This window comes from Hoplias malabaricus, chromosome 4, assembly GCF_029633855.1.
Source record: "Hoplias malabaricus isolate fHopMal1 chromosome 4, fHopMal1.hap1, whole genome shotgun sequence".
NCBI classification, from domain to species: domain Eukaryota; kingdom Metazoa; phylum Chordata; class Actinopteri; order Characiformes; family Erythrinidae; genus Hoplias; species Hoplias malabaricus.
In genome coordinates this window covers 24,226,559-24,251,311 of record NC_089803.1, presented here as the reverse complement: position 1 = coordinate 24,251,311, position 24,753 = coordinate 24,226,559, and the positions used below count along the sequence as shown (strand labels likewise).

Genomic DNA, 24,753 nt, shown 5'->3' with positions numbered 1-24,753 from the left:
CTATTGGGGTGAGGTCTGGGGGCTGTGATGGCCATGAGAGGAACTTCATTTTGTGCCTTGTGAACCATTTGTGAGTAGATTTGGCCACATGTTTAGGATCATTATCTTGTTGAAAGACCCAGTGATGACCCATCTTCAGCTTTCGGGCAGAGGCCAACAGATGCTGATTCAAAATGTCCTGATATTTCAAAGAGTTCATGATCCCATGTGTCCTTACAAGGTTCCCAGGATCATTTGGAGGAGAAACAGGCCCACAGCATATTAACACCCATACTTAACAGTGGGCATGAGGTGTTTTTCTGCGTACTCATCTTTGGAGTTACACCAGACCCACTTAGTGTTTCTTGCCAAAAATCTCTATCTTGGTCTCATCTGACAAAAGCACATGGTCCCAGTTAAAATCCCAGTACCGCTGGCAAACTCCACCCGTTTACACTTATGAGTATAACTCAGAAAAGGCTTTCTCTGTGCATGCCTCCCGAACAGCTTGTTGGAATGTAGATAGCGTCTGATGGTTGTTTGGGAGACTTCGTAACCCCAAGATGCTACCATTTGATTAAATTCTCTTACAGTGAGCTTTGGAGAACGTTTTACTTCTCTTACCATCCTTCTCACTGTGTGTGGTGCAAGATACACTTCCGTCCTCTTCCAGGCTTGTTTGTCACAGTTCCAGATGTTTTGAACTTTTTGATGATTGCTCTGACTGTAGATAAGGGCATCTGCAGGTGAGTGGCTATTTTCCTGTAACCATGAAGGTCGACACATCTGCCTTACTTGAATAGTGTGTAATCTTTTCGTTCCCATGCTTAAGAGTAAGAGAAATAGGCCTCAGTGTAACGCCATATTTATACCCCAGGGAAACAGAAAGTAATGAATTACTAATTAAAAGTCCCTAGATACTTTGATCCACTTTATACACTACATAACTGGTTCAAATACATTTATTGCCAAGAAATTGTTAAGGGTGCCAATAATTGAGGAGCAGGTCATTTTTATGGGGAAATAATTATTTCTTAGTCAGGACTGTTTTTTTCTCACTTGAGTTGAAGGTTGCTTTTTCTAAATTTATTTCAGAGTGAGATTATGCTTCTTTTATTTTAATGTAAATCTTTACATTTATTATAAGGCTTTTAACTAGGGGTACCAATAATTATGGAGGGCACTATAAATTTTGGGGGATTGGACCATGTCGCTCTTACTTGCTTCTCTAGATTATTCCAGTGAAGCCAATGACCTTGTTTTGCATTATTAAAAGCTTTTCATGAATCCCCTGACCCAAGATCTGCTCTTCCGCATAGCACTTGGCCAAATCACTTATCCTAGCTATAATGAGCTCATGGCTACCTGCATTACCACTTGCAGACACTTCCTTCCTACTTTTGTGACTGGCGCTGCTACTTTTACCACTACATCCTTCGATCCTGATAATAATCTCACACATTTAAATTCTTTAACTAAACTTGAGTGGTAACTCCAGCACTCCTCTCCCATACTGCGCCACTCTACTTAAACACTCCGGCACATATAGCTACTTTCTTATAGCTTTGTTCATAATTCCTTCTATCCTGTCTAATTCTGAGAGTGAAAAATCAAAAATTGTCAACGGCTACCGAATATGAGGCAGTAAGCCAAACTGCTGACACCGCAATTTCACCTTCCCTGGCAAACATGATCTATTAATGCTTTTAATAGCCTTTACCTATTCAGCATTTAGTCCCAAAGCTTACTCTTTATAATTTAAAGCTTCACTATACAGTCTACCTAAACTCTTGACTGATTTTGAGTCTCTTGACTGAATTTCTCATTCCATCAAAAATTTTTCTCACACAAGTTTTCCTTTGAGAGTCGACAGACATATATACTTGCTCAGATTAACTTTCAGCCTAGTCAACTTAAATTACTATTTAACTTCCCCAGCAACCACCATGTGCAAGGCACAGTAGTTGCCAGTGTCATCATGTCGTTCATTGTAAGCCCTAATTAGGAGGAGCTGAGTACCGTTAAAAATTGAAACAAATCTTAGTTAAATTTTATTTGCGCATGGTAACTATAGACTGCAACACTTTTGTTCTCTATCTACATATGAATTTAAATAAGACAAGGGAATAAGCACTTCAGTTGGTCTGTATATATTTGTGGGTTTATTTCTAAAATATGATACACACTTCTGTATGAACAGACATCCATTGTGGAGGTTCTTGGCAATTTTTCTCTGGATTTTGTATTGTTGATATTGATATATCTGTATTTTGTATCAACAGAAATATACTGTGATATAAATTTTGACAGTATTGTTCCGTCCTATGGCAAAGGCAGTCTCAATCTTCTAAATCACCTGTGTCACTCAGAATTAGAACCAAAAGAGAGCATGACAGTGCAGGATTAGCATCGTCTTCCCCTTGGAAGGGTTATTGATTGTTCGTGACCTGAAAGGATTTAACAGTGTTGATGGCTTTGCTTTTGTCTTGCTGAACAAGTAAATGTAATATATCAAATTTTCAATATGAAATAAAAAAAAACGCAGCACAAAGGGGGCAAAATTCATATGTGAAGGGTGTAAATAGCGTCTCCTCTGTATTTATCTTTTTGGTCACTGCTTCTTCAGCATTAAAATTTTATTGAAATATAATAGGATTGAATTTTTGTTTCCATGGTATTTAACATTGTCAGTCAAATCATAAAGATGGGCTTCAGTTGTCCTAAATCAAGGTACTGAAAAGTTTAAAGCTGTGAGTGACCTGGAACAGAGCAATAAATCAATTTCTAATGCTAACTGTGTGGTCATACATGACTTGAGCATCAATTTAAATTCTTATAAGAACTTAAACAGGAAACTGATCATTAGGAAGACAACTGACAATTTCACCTTCAAGTTAGCCAAGCAGAAAATTCCCTCTTATTGTTCATTATGACAGATCTTAGCACTAGGGTAAATTTGAATTTCATCTAACATAGACATAGGTCAAAGACGTATTATAATTAAAGTCTTACATATTTCTGCCATTGAAGTATTACAAATCACCCTGGGTCATTTTCTGGGGGAGGATGATGATATGGTTTTGATTTCAAACACAGAATAGCAAAAAAAAAAAAAAACCTTTGAATTCCACTCAAACCTTTTAAGAAGCCTACCTGGAAAGTGTGTGGGTGGGGAGAAATGACAAATATATTCTAAATGGTCAAATCGACTAACATTAGCCAGCAGCATTGGTGAAGTTATTGTACTTTTAAACATTAATTTAGTCCAAAGCTGATTAACCACATTTTAAAACTTATCAGAATTTTCAGAATAAAAAATGTACCTTGCTTTGGATAAAAATGTTCAAACTGTGCAATACATTCTTGACATAATTGAGGTCAGGAATGTGACTTGGCTATGGTAGGGTATTTCCCTGAAGCTAGGTCTAAACTATATGATTTTTAGCTAGATTTTATCCCTGAATTGCCCCTATCAGTAATTATCTAATTGTCCAGGTCAGAAGCTTGGTGAGAATTAGGCCTACAAAGTCTTTTAGGCCTAAAAGGTATTTTATTTATTGTTTAAAATATTAGTAATTTTTTTTTTTTACAATTAAAATGTAAATGCATTTCTGCAATTATTTGTCACTCACTGTACAGTGTACAACAAATTGTGTCTTCGGCATTTAACCAATTTGTGGCAGTGGACACACACTAGTGCACTAGGGGCACTGAACACACCTGGAGTGGCAGGCAGTCATCCCCGGCGCACAGGGAGCAGGGGTTAGGTGTCTTTGTGAAGGACATGAATAGAGGGAGGAGGACAGAGCTATCCCTTCACTCCCACCATCCCCAATTTTCCTCCTAAACCAGTGACCTTAGTCTTATATCATTAGACCACAAATGCTCCCATCAGGGGAATTAATCAACTTGTATAACATGTATCTGTTTCAGTCAAAAATAAATGTAAACAGTTGCCCCACAGAAGCCAAACTGCCCCTGCATGTGTGTTAAAAGCGGTCAGATTTTACAAACATACTAATATTATAGAGATGGACACTTTAACCAAAATAGATGATCAAGCTGGATTTTTTAAAATCATTGAAATCAGATTTTTTGATTAATCATGGTATTTTTTGTAATATGATTTGATTGATGGTATAGTTGTATTAAAGGGGAAATGAGTCATACTAGAGCCTCTAGTGTAGCTTCAGAATAATCAGTCCTTTGGAAATTTTCTAAGAAAACTGAAACATTTATGAGACTTGTAGCGTAGTGAGACCAAACATGCTGTGGTACAAAAGAAAAAGTCGTTCCTGCAATATTAAATAAATGTTAGGAGAGAGGAAATAATGTGAAAAAGTAGCATTTATTATGTATGTTTCACGATGGAAAGAGATGAATGCAGTTTTTTTCCCCCCTTCTTTTATCAATCTCTCTCTCTTACCTGTCATCTACAGTTAAATAATTCCCTGGCTTACAGTGAGGAATACAAAACATCTATTTTTATCAATCACATATTCATCCTCAGTGCATGTGAGCATTAAAGCCAAAGCTGGGTCTAGTACAGCTCATTTGTTTCATGTCAGTTTATGAAATTGGGATTTTTTTATAACCAAAATTTATTCTGTGCATTAAACTTTATTTCGGACATATTGTCTAGTGTGATAGTGTCTAGTGTCCAAAATAATAAAAAAACAAGTGAGATTTTATGTAGCTTGTACAATTTTTAGGCCAATTAAAAAAAATAAAAATGTTTTTATTTATTAAGAAAATGTTGTTTGCACAAAAATGTATGTCCCTGTGCTTTTCAAGGTCCAGTCTTACATGAATAAGAGGAGGAAAAGGTTCTTATTATATTTTAAAATGTGAACAATACAAGAAGGTAATAATTTTCAGTGCAAAACTGTTGGATCTCTCAGTAGAATCTGTTAGATTAATTATCTGGGAACATGGTACAACCCAGATACTTTCTAGAGAGACCAACTCTAAGAATCTAAAGATGTTTGCTGGGAGGGATAAAATTGTGTGTTTACATACTTCCATGTTGGAACCTTATGCCAGGGTCATGCTATAAAGTGTTAGCTGTGATTTTCCAGTTGCATTTTGCCTCAGGTTCAAGGCAAAAGAGTGGCCACCGATGCTTCACAAATGACCAACAGTGTGGCATGTTTATCTGGACCTGTTGACGATTCTAAGGGTGCCAACGCGTTCGTCAATGAACGAATGTATGCGCATACAGCTCTTGTCCATCTAGTTGTGCACATGGCTGGAGCAGGGGCAGAGTTTGTAAAGTTTGAAATCCAGCTAGAAACAAAACCTGTGGACTAGCTGAAAAAAGAAACTAACACTAACCTTACAAACTATAACACTAAGAAGCTCTGAACCAGGCTGCTAAACGATGAAGTGAATCTTTATATTCTGCCAATCTGGCATCAGAAACAACTGGGAAATGATCTCCCCACCCCCAACTGTCCTCAATCTGAAATTATGGACAGTTGAAATTAATCTAACTTTGATGATGCCCCACAGACATGCATGACATCTGCGGACTTGCATGTTCCTTGTCCGACAAGGGTGACACGGTGCCCTAACTGAAATTCATAGGAGGAATGTGTTTTGATGCTCTGTCAGATTTTAGAGCGTAGGTAAACTTACTCCAGCATTGTGAAAAAGAGCCGTTAGTACAGAGACAAGATACTGCCAAAAACATGAGGTATGAGAAGAACAACATTGTCTGTACAGTGTCTATTGGTCCTGTTCTATATTTATTTTGTTGCACCATAGTCTTGGAGGAATTTTGTTTTATTTCACTGTGTACAGATATACAGCTGAAATTACAATAAAGTCTCGAGCTTGAACAGTAATGCAGATTCTGTTAGAATACATGTGCACACACTCTTTCTATTCAGCAATATGATCAGACAGCTTTAATGCAAAACTTTATTTACCTCCAACTCCTTCTACTGAACAGACAATTCCTGCTGCCTTCATGTCTTTATCCAAATTGTAGTTGGAGAGTAGTTGGAGATTCCTCTTGGTGAAAGATTGTGTAATTTGTGACCATGTGTTGTTGATCTATTACGTAGTATAGAAGCCAATAACACTGAAAAACTTCCAATTATAGGAAAATAAGTTGTTTAATGTGAAAGAAACCTTTAGTGTAAAATGTTTAGTCTGAACATCAATGGAATGATTTTGAAAGTTGTGTATTGTGTTGTGTTTAAGAGGTGCACAGGTGTAGGATACCACAAAAAGAAATACTGATTAAAGAATTGCAACATGCAGGCACTTTATTTAAACATGAAAGTGTTACTTCTACATCACAAGTTATGAACTACTGCAGCATTGGCCTGAGCAAGCTAATGTTAGCCATTTGTGAAAATTGCATGCTGTTGCATTTCAAAAACAGTAACAATAATGTTTCAGGTTACTAACATTTTGAAATCTTGGCATCTTTATAAAGCTCTGGCTTCCTATCTTTGAGGTGCTTAGATAAATTTGTAGTGTTTCTTTTGTGACAAATGTTTTCAGACACGTGGAATAATGGCTTTGTGCTGTTCATTGCTTGACCCTGCTCTGTTGCAAATGCAAAATATTTCCATATGTAACGCATGAAATCTAGCATAATTGCCTGCAACTACTTCATTCACATTTTCCCTGTCCATATCAACCCGATTTGACTCAGAATAGAGATTTTGTAGATATGCCCACGTTCAGATTGGTCATTCTTGTCAACACCTATACCTGCTTTTGATGTCTTTCTTGTTATACTCTGTCTTGCCAAGTTTAGGACACGCAATGTGAGACATGATTTGTTAACTTGCAAATGGAATATATGTCATTGTGGCGCGTAATTGTCATCATTGACCTAATTATTTACCTGTTAAGAATCATTAAAAGTGCATTTTGGGCGTCCAATCCGAAGATTTTAGGCTACTTCACCACACCCCCTTCTCACTCAAGTGAACCAAACAGAGTAGGGGAGGACGGGACTAGTTTGTGAACGAAACGCTTCTCGAATTTCTATGTAAGCTCTAGAAAAACAAAATCCCGGACGTTTGTGAAATTCCGCCCGGACATTTTTTTTAAGTCTAAAAAAGAGGATGTCTGGTCACCCTACGCATAACTGTCAAATGTGGGTATTATTTATATATACAATTTATTTACATTGTCATAATATTAATAATAAAAATAATAACAATATATGTGCCTTTCTAGTATTTAAATAAATTAAATAAAGGGCAAAACAAAACAAAAAAAAGATTAAAAAGAGATATGGAGTGAATATTCACCCTTAAAATCTACTTCAGTTCATTCCATCTGTAGTACTCGTTTGGTATGGTGTTCAGAACAAGCATTAATCTTAAACTGGGTTTTAAACTGCTATGAATAGGTTTATATATATATATATATATATATATATATATATATATATTTATATATATATATATATATATATATGTATGTATGTATGTATGTATGTGTGTGCATGCAATATATCAATATCGCTGTTCAAAAAAAAATTTATCTACAAAAAGTTACTTGACAAAAATGGAGATACATATTTTTCTTTAGACAGCAATAGTATTAAAAATGAGTTATTTGAGTTACTTGATTTTCTCTGCATAACTGCTCTGTGCAAGTAGCCAATAATTTGAATGTCTGAGCTCGCCACTAGCAACCACCGAAAGTACCCGCCCGCTCAAGCTCACAATTTGTTCTCTTGTTTGCTTGCTGTAACCGCAAGTGATGCGAATTGGATCCTATCTGTCATTTATTGCACAGATCAGACATGACCCACCTTATGCAGACCTATACTACAAAGTGTTTGGTCAATGGACAAAACTAGCTGACAAAATGGACAGTGAGTGTAGAAACAAGGAGGTTGTCATAATGTTGATATATAATAGTGATATGACTATGTATATATGCATGGATACAGACATATCTACACAAACCCCATGAGCAGATGATAAATAAACAGAGTTGTATAACTGGCTCATCTATTTTTGACTGCTTGTCATTTGCTCATTTCCTTACCAACTTTTAGTGTTTGTACTTTCCCTAGAGGCACATACAACATTTAAAATTATTCAGAATCTTTCCATCTAAAAGAGTGACATTTAAATGGCTCATTAAAACACTATCTAAATTTTAGTTGGAAACATAGCTTATTATTGAGCCATTAATACAGCACCCAGTAAATAAAGCATGACTTGTATAAGTAGATACCACTTATCACTGCTTGAACTCATTAGAACAGATAAGCCACTTATCAACTGACAGTTTTTACAATTGATCAATCTTAATGGGTGATCATTTCTATTTTTTCATTTTTTTTTTATTAAAATGATTTGTACAGCATATGTAATCATTTGTTAATTGTGCAGGATATGTTGAAGTAGAGTGATTCATGATTAAATGATGTTAATCATAAATCACTGTACTTGAACATTGATTCATAATTAACTTAATTTAGTTATTTAATAATCCCTTCCTGGATCGGGGCCTTGTCGAGGCGGAAGGGCTTGTGTGGTCTCATGACCTCCAGGGCTATGTCGGCGAAGAGGTCTGGAGTGAAGATCCAGACAAACACGATCCAAGAAGCACCACTATAAATATCTTAAAAGGATTAAAGTGTACCCTGCCCGGGAGAAGGCTACCGGGACCTACCCCAGGAGCCAGGCCTGGGGGCCGGGAAGCCCACATAACCCGGCTGGGCTCAGCCCAAAATGGCAGTGTGGAAGGATCATGTGGGTTCAGCACCTGCAAGATCCAGAGTAGAGGTGCGGTGCAATGTCTATCGGGCACAGAGCTTGGGTGAAGGGGCCCCTGGCATTGTGGATCTTGGCATCAGAAACTGGTTGTTGGTATGTGGAATGTATTCTCAATGGGTGGGGGTGAGAGCCAGAGCTGGTGCAAGAGGTTGAGAGATACCAGCTCGATATAGTTGGGCTCATCTCTACACACAGTGTGGGTTCTGGAACCAAACTCCTTGATAGGGGTTGGTCTCTCTCCTACTCAGGAGTTGCACAGGATCTCTCTCCTACTCAGGAGTTGAGAGGCGCCGGGTGGGTTTGAGGATATTCACAAGTCCTTGGCTGGCAGCTGTACAGCTGGAGTTTATCCCAGTAAATGAGAAGGTTGCCCCAATGTGGCTCCGGCTTGCAGAGAGGAAAACTTCGACTGTTGTGTGTGCGTATGCACCGAACAGCAGCTCAGAGTATTCTGCCGCCTTGGAGGTAGTGAGTGGAGTTCTAGAGAGGATTCCATGCACTGACTCATGTTGGCAATGACTGGGAAACCAGGAGAGGAGTGATTGGGAGGAACGGCTTGCCTGATCTGAACCAGAGTGGTGTGATGTTATTGGACTTCTGTGCTAGTCATGGATTGTTCATAACAAACACCATGTTCGAACATAAGGTTGCTCATAAGTGTACTTGGTACCAGAGCACGCTAGGCCATAGGTCAATGATCGACCTTATGGTTATGTCCTCTGATCTGAGGCCACATGTTTTGGACACTCGGGTAAAGAGAGGGGCTGAGCTGTCAACCGATCACCATCTGGTGATGCGTTGGATCCGATGGAGGGGAAAGCTGCTGGACAGACCAGGTAAGCCCAAAGGTATAGTAAGGGTGTGCTGGGAAAAGCTGGTAGAGTACTCTATCTAGATGGATTTCAACTATCACCTCTGAGAGAACTCACATGTTCTGGAGGAGGTAGCGGGATCAATGGATACTGTTCCATACTTCCATCATGGAAGCATCTGTATATAGCTGTGGTCAAAAGCTTGTTGGTGCCTGTTATGGCAGCAACCTAAGAACCCGTTGGTGAGGGAAGCTGTCAAGCAGAAGAAGCAGGCTTTTCAGGCTTGGCTGGCTCAGAGAACTTTCAACTTCCACTGTCCAAGCTGTGCTCAGTAAGGATGGTGAAACTCTAAACTCGATTGAGCATATTGTTGGGTGTTGAAAGGAGCACTTTGAGGAACTCCTTAATCCGAGAGGCATGCCTCCTCTGCAGGAAGTATCTAGGGTATTAGATTACATTTCCTTGGCTGAAGTCACTGAGGTGGTAAAAAAAGCTTTGCAGTGGCAAAGCCCTAGGAGTGGATGAGATTTGCCCAGAGTTACTGAAGGCACTCTATACTGTGGGGCTGTCTTGGATGACACTCCTACAATATTGCATGGACCTCGGGAACGGTGCCCTTTGGATGGGCAAATGGGTGGTGGTCATCCTCTGTGGGAAAGTCTATGCCAAGGTGCTGGAAGGGGGAAGCCATCCAATATTCGAACCTAGGATTTTGGAGGGGCATTGTGGATTTCATCTTGGCCATGGATCTATGGACCAACTCTACTTTTTCACAGATGAATTGAGGGGTCATGGAAATCTGCTCCTTTGCTTTGAGAGGTCCAGTTGTGGTGCGAGCATCTGATGAGGATACCTCCAGGAGGTATACCAGGCATGTCCAACTGGAAGGAGGCCCCGGGGTAGATCCAGGACACGCTGATGCCTGGGAATGCCTGGGGATCCCCCAGAAGGAGCTGGCGGAATTTGCGGGGGACAGCGACGTCTCGGCTTCTTTGCTCACTCTGTTGCCACTGCGACCCTGAAATGGAGAAACAGAAAAGATGATGACGATAATTTAATAATTAATTTGATAAATTCCACTAATATTCTTCTGTAACAGAAATTCCATCTCAAACTTAGTGATGAATCTCTGGTTGTCTTGAAACAGAATAAGTCTGTGTCAGGGGCTTACTGGAAGATTGTTTAAACCTGGTGGTTTGTTAATAAATACGATTGCAATCCTTTCAGGTGCTTGGCTCTCTGTAAACAAATGTCACACACAAATGATTTAGCATGAAATGACAACTAAGTGCATTTTATAATAACTAGTTTATTGTAAACTATGAATTTGACAAAAGAAGGCCACAAGTTTTCCTTCCTCTAAATTGAACAGATTTCCTAGACATATATAACTAAGCTATGTGCTATTACTCATTTAATGGGACAAAATACTGGAAATAGCTCTTACAAAATACAGGCCTAGGCTATATGTGAACTGAGGAAATCTGATATATTGGTTGAATGAAGTTGTATTAGATGTTTGATTACTTGTGTGTCTAAAATACTCTGAATACTTAGTCACAGTTCATAGTCAATACATTGTTTTAGGACCTTTCATGCTATTCTGTATGGTGAACATCAAAAAATATCTAACAAGTTTTAACCAAGAGGATTTTTTAATCATTTTCATGTGGCATTTAGACATGTCCATTACATGCCCCAGGTATTCTAAGGCATGTTTGTGCGTTACTAGCACATTACATCAGCATGAGAATAAAAGTGGTCACTGTGGTCACGTGGACTAGATCTGTTAATCTCTGTAGTATGGTAATGACTCATTGTCCCTGTGCTTATGTTAACATCATAATGTTAATAGAAAAATTATTTCACCAGATTACCTAAGAGAGTGATAAATAATGCAAACAGCGACTCATTTAAGGTCACACACATACAACATGTCTGAGTGTTTTGCCTGTGGTTTGCATATGCTGTGCAACTCTTGTGGCTGTCCACCTGAAATCCCCAGCTGGAAATCACTAACTTGTGGTATTGCAAGCATATGTACAGACACCTGTTCAAAACACTTTGTGCACCTGTCAGCATGTAGGGGGAACATTTGTAGTTTTAGGGGTATGACTTTAAACATCTGATGATTCTGCAATAAAAAATATATATTTTTGTCACTACAAACATCATGCCACACATTGCACTTACATTCAGCCTGTCTAGTGTTCAACAGTTACTAGATTATAGTCCAGTTTCTACAGTACAATCATCAGTCTGTGATGAATGTGAGATGTTTAGTTACTCTTGCTGCATCGCTACTGATAGTGACACATTTGTTTGTGAGAAGCATATTCTTGATTCTAGTTTGAGGAAGATTGTACAGTTACAGTTGTGCATAGGCCATTTAGAGAAGTGTAGTGTTGGCATTAAGTATTGTACCTTATACATTCAGCAGAAAGTCAGAAGCAATTTTTAATTTTGGCAATATTTTTATTTTTAACCCAAGTGTGACAGTAGTTAACAAAGCTGCATAGAAAACAGTAAACATTAAACAAAACTATTTAACTATTTTAGTAACAAGCCACTTGAGAGTCGTTTTGACTTTAATGCACTTCTGAGAACCACAGTAGGGGGTGTGTGTGTGTGTGGCTGCTTAAAACTAGACCACTAGATGGCACCATTACCTTCTGCAGTTTGCACAAGACGCTCTTTTGGTTTGCTTAGATTTTAATGATCATGTTAATTGGCATCATAGCAAAGCTCTTCATCTTTTCTGTGTAGCAGTTACTTGGAAGTTACAATGTTTTTTCACTTCTTTTATGTAGGTATTATTTTGAAAACTTACTGTTTGACGTCTAAAATACACCTTACTTCATTATAGGGCTAGGTAGTGTTCACATGGGTACAATAATGTCTTCAGTACACACTTAGATTATTCTTCTATAAGGGTTCTGTATTAAAGGATATGATTCTATATAGAACCCTGAACACTTGGAACTGTATAATTAAAGGGTTCTTTGCCTCATGAAAAGTATTTTTTTTAGATAGATCGATACTTTATTGATCCCCAGGGGAAATTCAAGGTCTCAGTAGCTTACATACATCACATACAACAATCACTAACAGCAATGAACAAATAAAGTAAAAAAAAAACAAAAAAAAACAACCCTAAAACAAATATCAAAATCAAATAACCCAAGAAGTTAACATAGTGTGATTAAGAATGATCAAACATAGCCTGGCAAGAATCTGTGATACAGTGAGCAGCTGAGGATGATCTCTTGAGTGCAACATATAGTTTAAAAGTTGAAAAAGTGTGGATAGTGCAAAGGGTATGGAATGTGCAATATAAGTACAGTGCAATATCAGTGCAGTTTCAGAATTAGAAATAAATATATTAAATAAAATAGTGCAAGGCAAGGCAATTCAGTGCAATGTTCCTGTATTAAGTATAAAACTACTATTGTAGCTGTCAGATTAAGGTACACATGAGGTACACATGGTTGACTTGTCCAGTGGTTGACCTGTCTATTGTCCAGTTAGGTACACATGTGCAAATATGGAGGAGGTGGTGGTGGTGGTGGATGGGCAGACAGGCTATGCAGAGAAGTCCATCTCTCCTCTCCCCTTGAGTGAAGATTAATGAAAAATGTGTTATATATGGTTCTATATAGAGCCTTTTAGAAAAGGGTTCTATATGGCACCCAAAACAAATTACTATGTTTTATATATTGAAGACTAACTTAGTGCCAAGTACGGTTTGAGTACTCTTTGATATAGGCAGTACGGCCTGTAATCTAAAGTGACGCTTTGTACCCTTTACTTACCTGTAACCAGTATTAGGAGCATACAAAACACATGCCCTAAAATGTATTTTCTAGCATATTATGTTACATTACTCAATATGAGTAACAAATTCTGAATACTTTGGAATATTTCAACATTTGATGTGAGTGTGGCAGTCACATATAACAAGTATAAGAGTATGTAAACACAAAATAACTTCAGTGACATGTCTGGTAAAAAAAAGAATAAGACCCACTATTCCCATGTTTTATTCCACAACATTAAGAGCTTTATTTATATACTCAAGTACAAATATTGTTTTGCTTTGAAGCAGTGTTTCAGCTTTTTGCCTATTGTGATTTTAATGCTCTATTTGTCTTTACAAACTATTTTGTTTATTTATAAAATTACATTTTGTTTCATTTCATCTTAATACAAAACAATGACAAGAAAACAATGCCTCAAAACACTGCTAACAGTAGCAGTATTAAATAATTCTTCAGTGTAATTCTTGCAATTATTGCAAAAGTTTATTCACTTTTTTGGAATTTTGGCAGTTACCACATGAGCCTGGAGTTTTGCTAAATATGATTACCGTTTTAAGAGTGTTTCTACATCAAAGACAGGGTGAGGAGACAGAGGCTGGAGCAAGAGTCTGTCATGTAAGAAGCTCCGTACCTGGTTCAACTAGAAGCGAATAGCCCTTAAAAAAACAACAACTTTGCACTGAATCGAGTTCCATGTCGTTTTAATAACTTTACAATCCCTAAATTCTTTAGATTATTCTTGTAAAAGCTACTTTAAATGGTGTTGCCAGAAATTATTTAATCTACAGCGTCAATCAAATATTAGAAAACATGATAAATATTCAATGTCTAAAAATCTGCTTTCTTCCCATTTTTAGAAAAAAACAAAATATGGGTCTTTTTGAAGTCCTTGTGATGATATGGTCAAAGAAAGGGCTCTCAAATATTCAGCTCACTGTATATTGCATACCACCTGCTCATTCCTTGAGAAATACTTCAAAATGTACATTAAGAGTTAATGTTGATCAGTAACTGTATTATTAAGTGAAACACACTGTAATTCATTACTAATGAACATGGTATTACTGTGTTCTTTGCTCAAGTCTGTCTCTTACACACTGAAGGTAAGCAGCTGAAACTGGGTTTTTTTTTTGTTGTTTTTTAGTTTTTTTTTTTTTTTTTTTTTTCATGGATTTCCCCCAAAAAACTGGGGGACCATTTTCCCTCCCAGGAAAAAAATAAAAAACGTGGTGGTGTGAAAACAGATTGGTAAAGTGCTGAGAGGAGAGAAAAGGAAGGACAGTCAGGGGATTCTGAGACAGAAGACAGCAACCTCAGTGTCTCACAAGTCAGTGCCTTAGAAGGCAGTAGTTTTGTAAATAAGGTGTTTGTAACTGATTTGTATTAGAGACAGGCTTTAAAAGCAGAAATAATGCAACACGTTACCAGTACTCCTACAGTGCTTGCCAATAATTACAACTTTGAAGATATTGGAGCAGAAATGAGGCAATATTTTATATAACGTTTGTTCATTTCAGACACAACTGCACCTTCCTCCTTTTAGAATACTGCTTTAGCAGACTGCTTTCCGGTAATTTCAGACACAACCTAGTAGTATATTTATCTTAAAATTACAGCTTTAAAAGGATTGTGGGATGTTCCTCCTACCTGTAATAGGGAGAATAGCACCTCTCTACACTGTCACTGGTGCTACCCTTAAGGGTACATTACCTTTTACATAGGGAATATAATTGTATCTTATTCTGTTATAATCTTAGATTTTAAAATTGTGTTGAATTCATAACACCCCATTTAATCTCCAAGATGTGTTTTCTTTTATTTTACACAGTTCTATAATGAAATATTACAAATATCCCACTCTCATTCTAGAGAAGGGAATGTAATGAACTTTTAGGTAATACAATTAGACTTTAACACCACTGCTGAACCTTTTTAAAAGTACATTACACTCTTTGTACATTTAGTAACCAATAATGTACGTCCAACATACTTTTTTTCTGATAGTGTAGACAAAAATGCTTTACAGCTCATAGCTCCCAGGTGTTTAGCTTGCAACAAGAATAACCTAGATCTGTATTTCCAGTACAGACATTATGGCAGAGGCGAAACGAGTTTTGTCAGAAAGAGCAAGGAGAAGCAAGAGTGTGAGAGAGAGTGGCTGTACAATAGTTAATATTGGACTGACCTTACACCATGGAGGGAGCTGAGAGAGATGTGGGGACACAAGACAGACACTGCCTTCTTGTGGCACTCGTAAGTATTAACGTTTTGCATTTTCTTGATGTGTTGATGTATTCATTATTGACAGGTGAGTTTGATAAAAAGGTTTTGTAGCATTATTGAATTGTGAGCCAGGTTTTGCAGCTGCTAACTTTAGCCTGATTAGTGAACTCTTTAGCGTTAGACATTCTGGCAATAAGTGATTTTCTGTAGTTGCTGTGTGGTTGTAATGGTACGAGTTACACTCTGTGTGGGCAGAATCCAAGCTTTGTTGAGAGCAGTGTTGTAATCATGTTTGTAAGATACCTAGTAATAACTGCATACATCTGCTATATTTTACTTACTCTCTACCTGTTTTTCTAACAGATTATTTAACAGGTGCTTACTCAGTACTTACTCCAAAATTTGTGGCCCATACCTTTAAATTATCCCTACAACAATGTTTTATTAAATTTGAATATAAAAAATTATCCCTTTGAATATTTACTAAAGTAGCCAAAGCAAGCATGAGACTGATATTCATTTAAATTTGCTCCTTAAAATGAAATGCAAACTCGAGTCTTAACAGACTTCAAAATATGTGTAATCACCAATAGATCATTTTTTATTAAAAACTATGAGTAAATTTGAAAGACATGGGAATACTACATAAATGATCCAAACTAAACACAGTGCCCAATTATGAGTAGCCAGATAGTCCTGCGAAGTTTCTTGCATAGCTGCTCTGCTCCTGATGTCCTGGTGGCACGACTAGCATCTCATAGATCAATCCTACAGAGATTTTCAGACAGATTAAGGTGTGTCAGTTTAGCAATGACTTCTTTGACAATCCTGACTGAGCTCTGTGAGATACTAGAAATGATGCTAGCAAGTCACTTAGCACAGGCATTAAAGTGAGTAGGCTAAATCCGAGATTTGCTCAATATCACACCACCAGATTTTTCGGGTACCGCTTCACCCTTGGCCAGGTATAAGCATTTTCAGCCATTCCATTTATAACCTGTGTTGTGTGATCAGGTAAGACAAGTTGTTACATGCTTTCCTCTACCCATACCATTTCTGCATTAACATCAAGTCTTCATGTTAGTGAACAAGTATTGTTTTTAAACTTGTTCATTGTTATTGTTATATAGGCTTAAACAAAGAAATGAATAAATCACAAAAATGCATCAAACATGATTTCAGCTAAAATACTTTAATGGCAAATAAATAATGAACTTTAATAAGTACAATTGTGATACAGCCGGACTCATTATGAGTCATGAGAATTTCATTCTTGAAGATACTGCTGTTACAGCAGTTCAGCCACATTTTTGCTGTTTTTAGAGAGAAGTGTACACTGAAGCGCAAAACTGTAATTATTTTGCCCATTCATTAGGAGGAGCTGTAGCAGCATCTGAAAACTCAGAAGGCCTAGGCCTAGGTAAATTCTTTCCTCCAAAGCCAGTTTAAAACATCTTCAAAATTATAAAACTCTATTAAAACAATATATGGTAATTATATTATATACCCATATGTTATACATTTCAAACCTGGTAGTAACAACATTATGTTCCACTTCTTTACCAAACCAACAGCATACAAAATTCAGTTAAAATTAGGTTACATTTACTAAAATGAAATGGCAAAAAAATAATAAATAGGCAATAAATAGATGGGTTGTTCCTGAGGACTAAAGACTGCACCAGGGCTTCTTGAGGTAGTGTTGTCCACACATTCGCGTTTCATCATCAATGTCATCTGCTCATCAGCTTTTTATGGAAGCTGGATGAAAGACTGAAATAGAAATGTGCAATGTTGGAACTTGAGTTCTTTTTGCTTTAGAGTTTACACATCTTTCCATTTTTTATGTTTTATTTATTTGTTTATTTATTTTTTGGTTCTCTTCAGAAACTTGAACATTTTCTTCACTACAGTTCTGCTGTGGCACGTGTTCATGGGTTCAGCCTGATCAGAAAAAGCATGCTTAATAGAAGCATGATCTACATTTTTATCTGATCCAGGAAATGACAGGTACTCCTCTAGATTTTAGCAAATTTGTATATAAATTAAAAAAAGACCTCACCTTCTGTAGGAGGTTCAGTAAATTCTTCAGAAATTCTTGGCTGTCTGTCATCGGGTAGGAATCACAGGTCTTGCATTTGATATTCTAAAATGAAGCAAAGAGCCATCAGTACTTATGTTTAGATGTTAGTAAAGTTTAGATGTTAGGCGACGTTAAAATATTTGGTTACTGATACTCACTGTTCTCTTATCCTCAGTGCAGCGGTCCAAGCTTGTGCTCTACAATAACATCAAAAACATATGTGGTTTTAGTAAGGAGGTGTAAGTCTGCAGTAAAGACAAATGAGCAGCACAGACAATGATTCTTCTGTGTGCTGATATATTGTAAGGAATATTGTTTTATAAATATTGAAATTTGTGTATATGGATCAGGGATGAAAGGCTGTGAGGTGAGACACACTGATGAAGTATAACTTAACTCTTACTTACAATGCTATTCTTGCCAAGATTCTTGTACAGTTTGCTCTGGAGCGGCTTATTATCGGTGGAGATATTTAACAGCTGGGATCTGAAACACTCCAGAGCAGACAGAGTGCAGCAAGCCTAAAAGACAAAGCATTTTACAAAAAGATTACTTAATTTATACTGATAAAACGATTTAATAATACAGAAACCAAACATGTCCTTTTCAGGAATGACCCATTTAACTCTGCATTTTTTTTCTGTGAAGTCATCAAAGGTAAAGCTTTATAATTGTAACAGAATGTATTTGTAAAAGACTTAAAAGGAGATTAACAGAAAAATCTCTTCCTTTTATGGAAATATTAAGAGTAATGTTAAGACTTTCTCAGTCCTGAAGGAAGAATTGAAGTGCACATATTTATTCTGAATTCCCCCTTTTGAGCTCAGTTCATAGAACTGAGAAAAAACATCATAATTTCCATAATGAAACTGTCTGTATTTCCAGGACGTTCTGTGAGAACATTCATATGTTTCTCAAAACAATTATGTTTTCTGTTAATGATGGAAAATGATAACATCAGTCATTACAGCCATTCCACAGCAATCTCACACTCTTAAGCAATCTAATTTTAATAAAATGGGGACTCTTAACATTTCCATAGAGCTTAGGAGAAAAACCTCTGAAACCCCTTGACCACTCCATCAGCCCACAAACATACTGTTGTTTGATTGCTCATCAAATTTCTCCTAAACTATGCACACTGTCTCATGACTTATTCTTTCGTGTTGACTCGCAAAAATGAGAGAGAAAGCAATGAAAAAGAAGGAAATATTCAAAATACCCAATGTCTTAAAGATAATCACAGTCAATATGTTACACAGTGAGCAACCATTCTTTTATAAATGAAAAAATGAGTCAGTGTGTCTAAGGAATGGGTTGCCAAAGTGTGGTATTAGGCTAAAATCTGTGTCGTGCATTCAGATAGTATATTTTTCTCCTATTTTTTCTAGTTTAAACAGGAATTAATCAAAATAGAAAATATGTTTTTGCTTACCTCAATGCCACTTGTTGGTGAGTAGAAACGGGTGTCAGTTTTCTGCAAAAATGAACAAAATCAGTCAATTCTAAGATAAATTTTCCTAAACGTGAAGCGAGCTCTGCTCATATAGTTTTAAACAGGCAACCAACCTTCACTCTTTGGCTAAACTGTGTTAGTTGTTTAATTGTACTCTGGAGCATGATGGATTGACGGGCAGCAGGGGTTGTTTCAGCCCAACATGTCATTGCCAGCAGAGCACAAAGAAAAGATAAGAAGAGAGTCCGCATCTTCAGTTATGTTATTGGCTCGGAGCTCTAATAGGCTACTTGTTCTTTGATTAGATGCTGTTCATACTGGCTACAGGTGTACACTTACCTTTATATAAGATCCTTCGGGACGCAGGAAAACCGCTTCTTGGTTGAGACTGGAAAAACATAGGGACCAAACAGTGACTAATGACTTTTTCTTTTCCATTGACGATGTTACGGCTGTCAATCGAGAGGTGCGTCGAAAGGCGCGTGCGTGGGGGTTGGGGGGGGGATGGGGTTCTACGGATGCGAGAGTGTGTGTGTGTACGTGTATGTGAACCTGACCTAGACTTTCTGCATGCTTGGCAGGAAACTACGAAGTGCTCTCAGTTCCTCTTTTCATTCTGAATCAGCAGTCGGTCATTGTATGTGTGTGTTTGTGTGTGTATGTGAGAGAAAGATAATGATTGTGTATGAGATGTTAAGTGCAGCTGAGTGTATGTCAATGTAAAAAGGTGCTTTTTTTTTCTTTCCCACTCAAACCATGTTGATTCAAGACAACAACAGGAAGTTTTTTAATGTTCTTTTCTACATGCAAGACAAAAATAGCATGTTCGTATTGAAACATTATTCTCAAAAGGGAAGATAAATGATTTGCTTCAAGAGAATGCTCAATATGAAACTGTCTGTGCCAGTACTGGAAGTTTTAAAATAATGTGTGTTTTTTTTTTTTTTTTTTTTGTCAGATGCCAAAATACGCAATAAATCTTTTTTTTGCCTGAGGCTCTGGAGTCATGCATGCATGTTTTGTCATAACAACACTAAAATGAACTGCTACAAATATGGAGTTTTAGATAATGTGACTAGAAAACAAACTGTGTGAAATAAGTTGTGTGTAGAGGATGTGTTAACTTATGTTCACTTTAGAATGTATGCATGTATCTGTGAATATTCATTAATTCTGGAAATGTCAGACTGGTTGTGGATGTGTGGCACAAATGTTCACTTGGCTCTTTGTCATCTCTGATTCATATTGGTGGGTAAACTGTGTCCATGTGTAATGTTTATGACATAATTTGCCAAATCTATCAAATGAGGTCATGCTGAGTCTGTGAAAGAAGCCCTTGGTAGACCAATAATGACAGGACCTGGTCCTGTCAGCAAAAGTGGTGGGTAGGGGACTGTTGGTGCTGTCATTATTGTGGGGAAAATCCCAGGTGACCCCCTGCAGGACGAGAGGGAATCTGGGCATTCCTCTGACAGATGGATTCTCTGTCTCAGCTCATGGAAGAGACAGAGAGACAGCCTTGAAACAAAAACATAATGACTCACAACTTTCCTCCTGTAACCACGCCAGGAACAGAGTTCTCTGCCACAAGTCACTCTGTGGTGGTGGTGTATGTAGTGTGAAATTTAATAATGGACAAGCAACAAGCAAGTTAAAAAAAGAAAAAAAGCCAAAAAACCCTACTTCACTGAAGTGGAATATTTAATTACAGACTGATTCTACAATTTAAGAGCGCAATAGAATTTGTGTGTGTGTGTGCGCGTGAGAGAGAGAGAGATGGTCGTTTGTGGTTTCTAGTGTTAAACCCAATAGTTTTGAATAGGAAAAAAAAACAGTCACAGTCAAAGAAGTAAGACCCATGGGAAAAATATGTTTGTAATATCTTTTATGTGAAATAAAGCACAATACAAATGTTGGTTATACATTAAAAAATGTTAACTTTACAGAAAACAAAAAGATTTACATACAAATATGGGCAGGGGGGGATGAAAATAGATTAAAAATAAAAGTGGGGTAGAAACACCAACAGCAGCAATAAAATTATAATAAAAAATAGTAATGCACTATTTCTTGGTAGTAAATTGACAGCCACCATATTGTTCAGTGTTACATTATTTTGCGTTAAGTTTAAGGTAGCATTGAGCAAACATTTCAAAGGAAAACAATATTTGATATTAAAAATATGTGGCAAATTACATATTTAATCATTAGCAAATGTATACAGATCAGCCATAACATTATTTATTTATTTTATATAGATTGTATATATAAGATTATATATATATATATATATATATATATATATATATAATCTATATTATATAGATTTCTATTTTCAGACCATTTCAGACCACATTTCATTTAGGTGTAGAGGTATGTCTTTTTTAGACATATATTCACCTTTAATTTTTAACCAAATATAAAAGTTGTTTAGATTGATGAGACAGCTAGCCAAATTGTCTTCTCGGTGTGTTTTTCTTGGTTTGCGTCATTTCAATCCTACAAAGAAAACCAACCAGTTATGACAAGGGGCATTCTGACTTGGCATGCATTTATATTTATACATATTTTTAGCCACTTCCAAAATTCTTCTCATGGCAGTTCAGTTATCAAGAAATTTTTATGTTCCTGTTTTCTTCTACCATCTAAAAACACACATTGGATTGGCTACTGAAAAATGTCCCTAGGTGTGTGTGTGTGTGTGTGTGTGTGAGTGGTGCCCTATGAGGGAATGGCACCCCTTCCAGAGTGTGTTCCCGTCTCCCCCTCTAAGGTGTGCTCCCATCCACATCTTGCCGCGGTTAGAGACAAGTAATAAATGAATGAATGAATTTAACTGACAAATAACTGACAGTGTGTGCATGTATGTGTGTGTGTGTGTGTATATATATATATATATATATATATATATATAATAAAGATTTTCAGCAATCAATTTTGAATATTTTTTGTAGAAACACAGTAAATTCACAACACTATTAGTGATAACTTAATACTGAGAGTATTTGATTTACTGCATATGAACTAATTCATGGTCTGCAACATACTCAAAAATGTCAGAATAGGGTCAAATTAAGTTTGAAAATGTTATTGATTGTTCAGGTTCCATGGGTCTGAAACAATAAAAATAAGTTGGTGAATATAAAAGCAGCACCCAATAAGCTCAGTCTTGGCCATGTTGTTGTGGCTCAATATGTTGTGCCCAAATTCATCAAGCTTGGATTCACAGGCACAGATGGTGTGTGCTGGACTGGCCTAGCTGCTGTCCATATCTGTCTACTACAGCACACCATGAAGACATGAATCAAAACAGCAACCAGACTGTTCAGTGGCTGAAGCAAGTATGGATTAAAACTCCACATGCAAACCTACAACATTTAGTATCCTTAGTTTCCAAGTGAGTAACAAGTTTAATAAAAAAGAAAAGTGGAAAACATGCCTCTTCCCCAGCGTTTTGTTTTTAAAATCTTGGATGTTTACAAAATACAGTTATGTCGATCAGTGAGAGCACTGGAAATGTTTTTTTTTTGTACTTTGGTGGGTTAAATATGGGTTTAAGGGAACATTACACAATGACAGAATACAGTTTTTAATGCATTTTACAAAGAAAAAAACTATTTCTGGGAACAAGAGTGGTAAATATATATAGTATTACAAGGAGGAACATAGTTTGCTTAGGTGCATAGCAATTTGGACAGTACTGTGAATATAGTGTACAATACACAATGTGAGTGCAGCATTTTTTCTTTTCCTTCTATTTTCACTTTTTACTCTCTCCTGCTGCCTTGCAATATAATTTTTGTTCACTCATTGTCTGTAACCACTTATCCATTTCAGGGTCATGGTGGCTCTGGAGCCTACCCGGAATCACTGGTAACAAGGCAGGGAAGGGAATGCAAGTCCATCACGGCACCACACACTCACAACTACGGACACCTACCGATGTGTGTTTTTGGACTGTGGGAGGAAACTGGTGAACTCGGATGAAACACGTGAACACGGTGAAAACACACTATACTCTTCAGAGACAGGTCCCTGGAGGTGTGTGACGGGGACACTACCTGTTGCCCCACTGTGCCGCACAGATTTTTTTAATAATTTGAAAATAATAAAAATCCCAATAGATTATAACTATAAAGAATTACTGTACTTTAAAAAGAGAAGATAATACAAGCACATTTAAAAGGATCAATTAAAGGGCATGACCTTTATCCTGTAACAGTCCAGGATTTGTCTACGTATTTGTTGGTTTCAGTGATTGATTTCCATCAGAACTTAAGAAAAGAAATAATTATATTTGGTTTTAGTTTATGTCTCCGAAACACTCAAAGTTTTAAGTTGTTTGTCTTTCTTTGCTTTAATGGTTTATTTTAGAGATGATTTCATTATTATTATTATTATTATTATTATTATTACTACCGCATTTTCTCTATTACTCATGCCATCTGTTAGCCAAGTCTCCACCAATCACATAGGGATACCATGGAAGTATGATGACAGCTAGCGTATTTCCTCTGAGACACATGCAGCCATTTTTAAATTTCTGCTTAAGCCACTGGACAACATACGTGCAGGAAAGACCTAACACAGGTGCATGTGCTGGCTAGCATTGTGCTGAATGATGAGGGAGTCCTCCAACTCATCCAGAGAGTTAGACTGTCTCCCAGTGATAAGGCAACACTAACATAGTTGTGCCACTAGTGAGCCAAGAGTTATGTGCAACATGCCTACATATAATGTAAAAATATCCATACAATTCCACTTCTGCACAGCTTCAGTTGCAGTGTGTATTTTATTATTTTTTTATCATTGCTAATTGGGTTTTCAAGTTCTTGACTGGTCTTGAATTAAAAAAAAAAAAGGAAATGTTGCTAGTTTACTGTCTTATGCTCATGTCTTTGTTTTTAAATTAAAATAAAAAAAAGTCAGCACACAATTTATTCCCTTTTAAATATTCTTGATGAATTAAAGATACAAACTGTTTAGAAAAGTATAATTATTTTTGCATTAGCTTGTGCTTCAGAAACTCATTCCTTAGAACATCATTATAACGGTATATAGTATGCCTACTCCTATGTCAGTTGTAGTTACAGGGGCATCACAGTGGCGCAACTGCTCATATCACTGTGACACAGCTCCAGGGTCCTGTCTATAAGTCTCTTGATATGTTCTCCCTGTGTCTGTGTAGGTCTCCTCTGGAATCTCTGATTTCCTTCCACAGTCCAAAAACACATGATGGAAGTTGGGTTAACTGTGCAAAAGGAAAGTGAATGTGTGTTCCTGCCTTGGGCGCAGTGATTCCAGGTGGGTTCCAACCAGTGTATATGACTATTAATTGAACATTAATTCAAAAATAAGCAGCCTACAAAACACTGACTTACCATTTACATGACATGTTCAGTGGGAAATTTGTTTAAAAGTCTCTGATGAATCCGTCAGATCCACCTTATACATCATTTGTGCTTCAGTGGATGAGCTAAGACTTAAAACCAAACTTGTCCATGGTATAAGAATTTAAATAGTGACCTTTTAAATTGTTGAATAAATTCTGCCCTAGAAATCACTTGTTAATTTTATTGCACAGTCATAATTGCATTGTCATATTTATTTTTACTTTTTTTTT

At 36.9% G+C, this 24,753-nt stretch overlaps 2 protein-coding genes across 3 annotated transcripts in view; one reads left to right on the top strand and one right to left on the bottom strand.

Annotated features, from left to right (window-relative positions):
* bbs12 (Bardet-Biedl syndrome 12) overlaps positions 1-24,753 on the top strand; it is a 59,253-nt gene that overhangs the window by 8,682 nt on the left and 25,818 nt on the right. The window contains exon 2 of the mRNA XM_066667940.1: positions 15,452-15,621. Coding sequence (XP_066524037.1) covers positions 15,562-15,621 — 60 coding nt within the window. The 5' untranslated portion in view covers positions 15,452-15,561. The remainder of the gene's footprint in view (positions 1-15,451; positions 15,622-24,753) is intronic.
* Positions 16,858-19,576, bottom strand: il21 (interleukin 21). 2 transcript variants are annotated; one of them, XR_010802083.1, is made up of 7 exons: positions 19,470-19,559; positions 19,244-19,285; positions 19,110-19,151; positions 18,082-18,195; positions 17,833-17,871; positions 17,654-17,737; positions 16,858-17,364 (listed from the first exon to the last, which is right to left on the bottom strand). XR_010802083.1 is itself a non-coding variant. In XM_066666789.1 (6 exons), exons 1-6 carry the CDS (start codon positions 19,379-19,381, stop codon positions 17,344-17,346), a joined length of 438 nt encoding a protein of 145 aa, XP_066522886.1. In that variant the 5' UTR covers positions 19,382-19,576; the 3' UTR covers positions 16,858-17,343. The 2 variants fall into 2 exon arrangements, 1 of the variants encoding a protein (XP_066522886.1); XM_066666789.1 differs by having other exon boundaries at positions 19,244-19,576.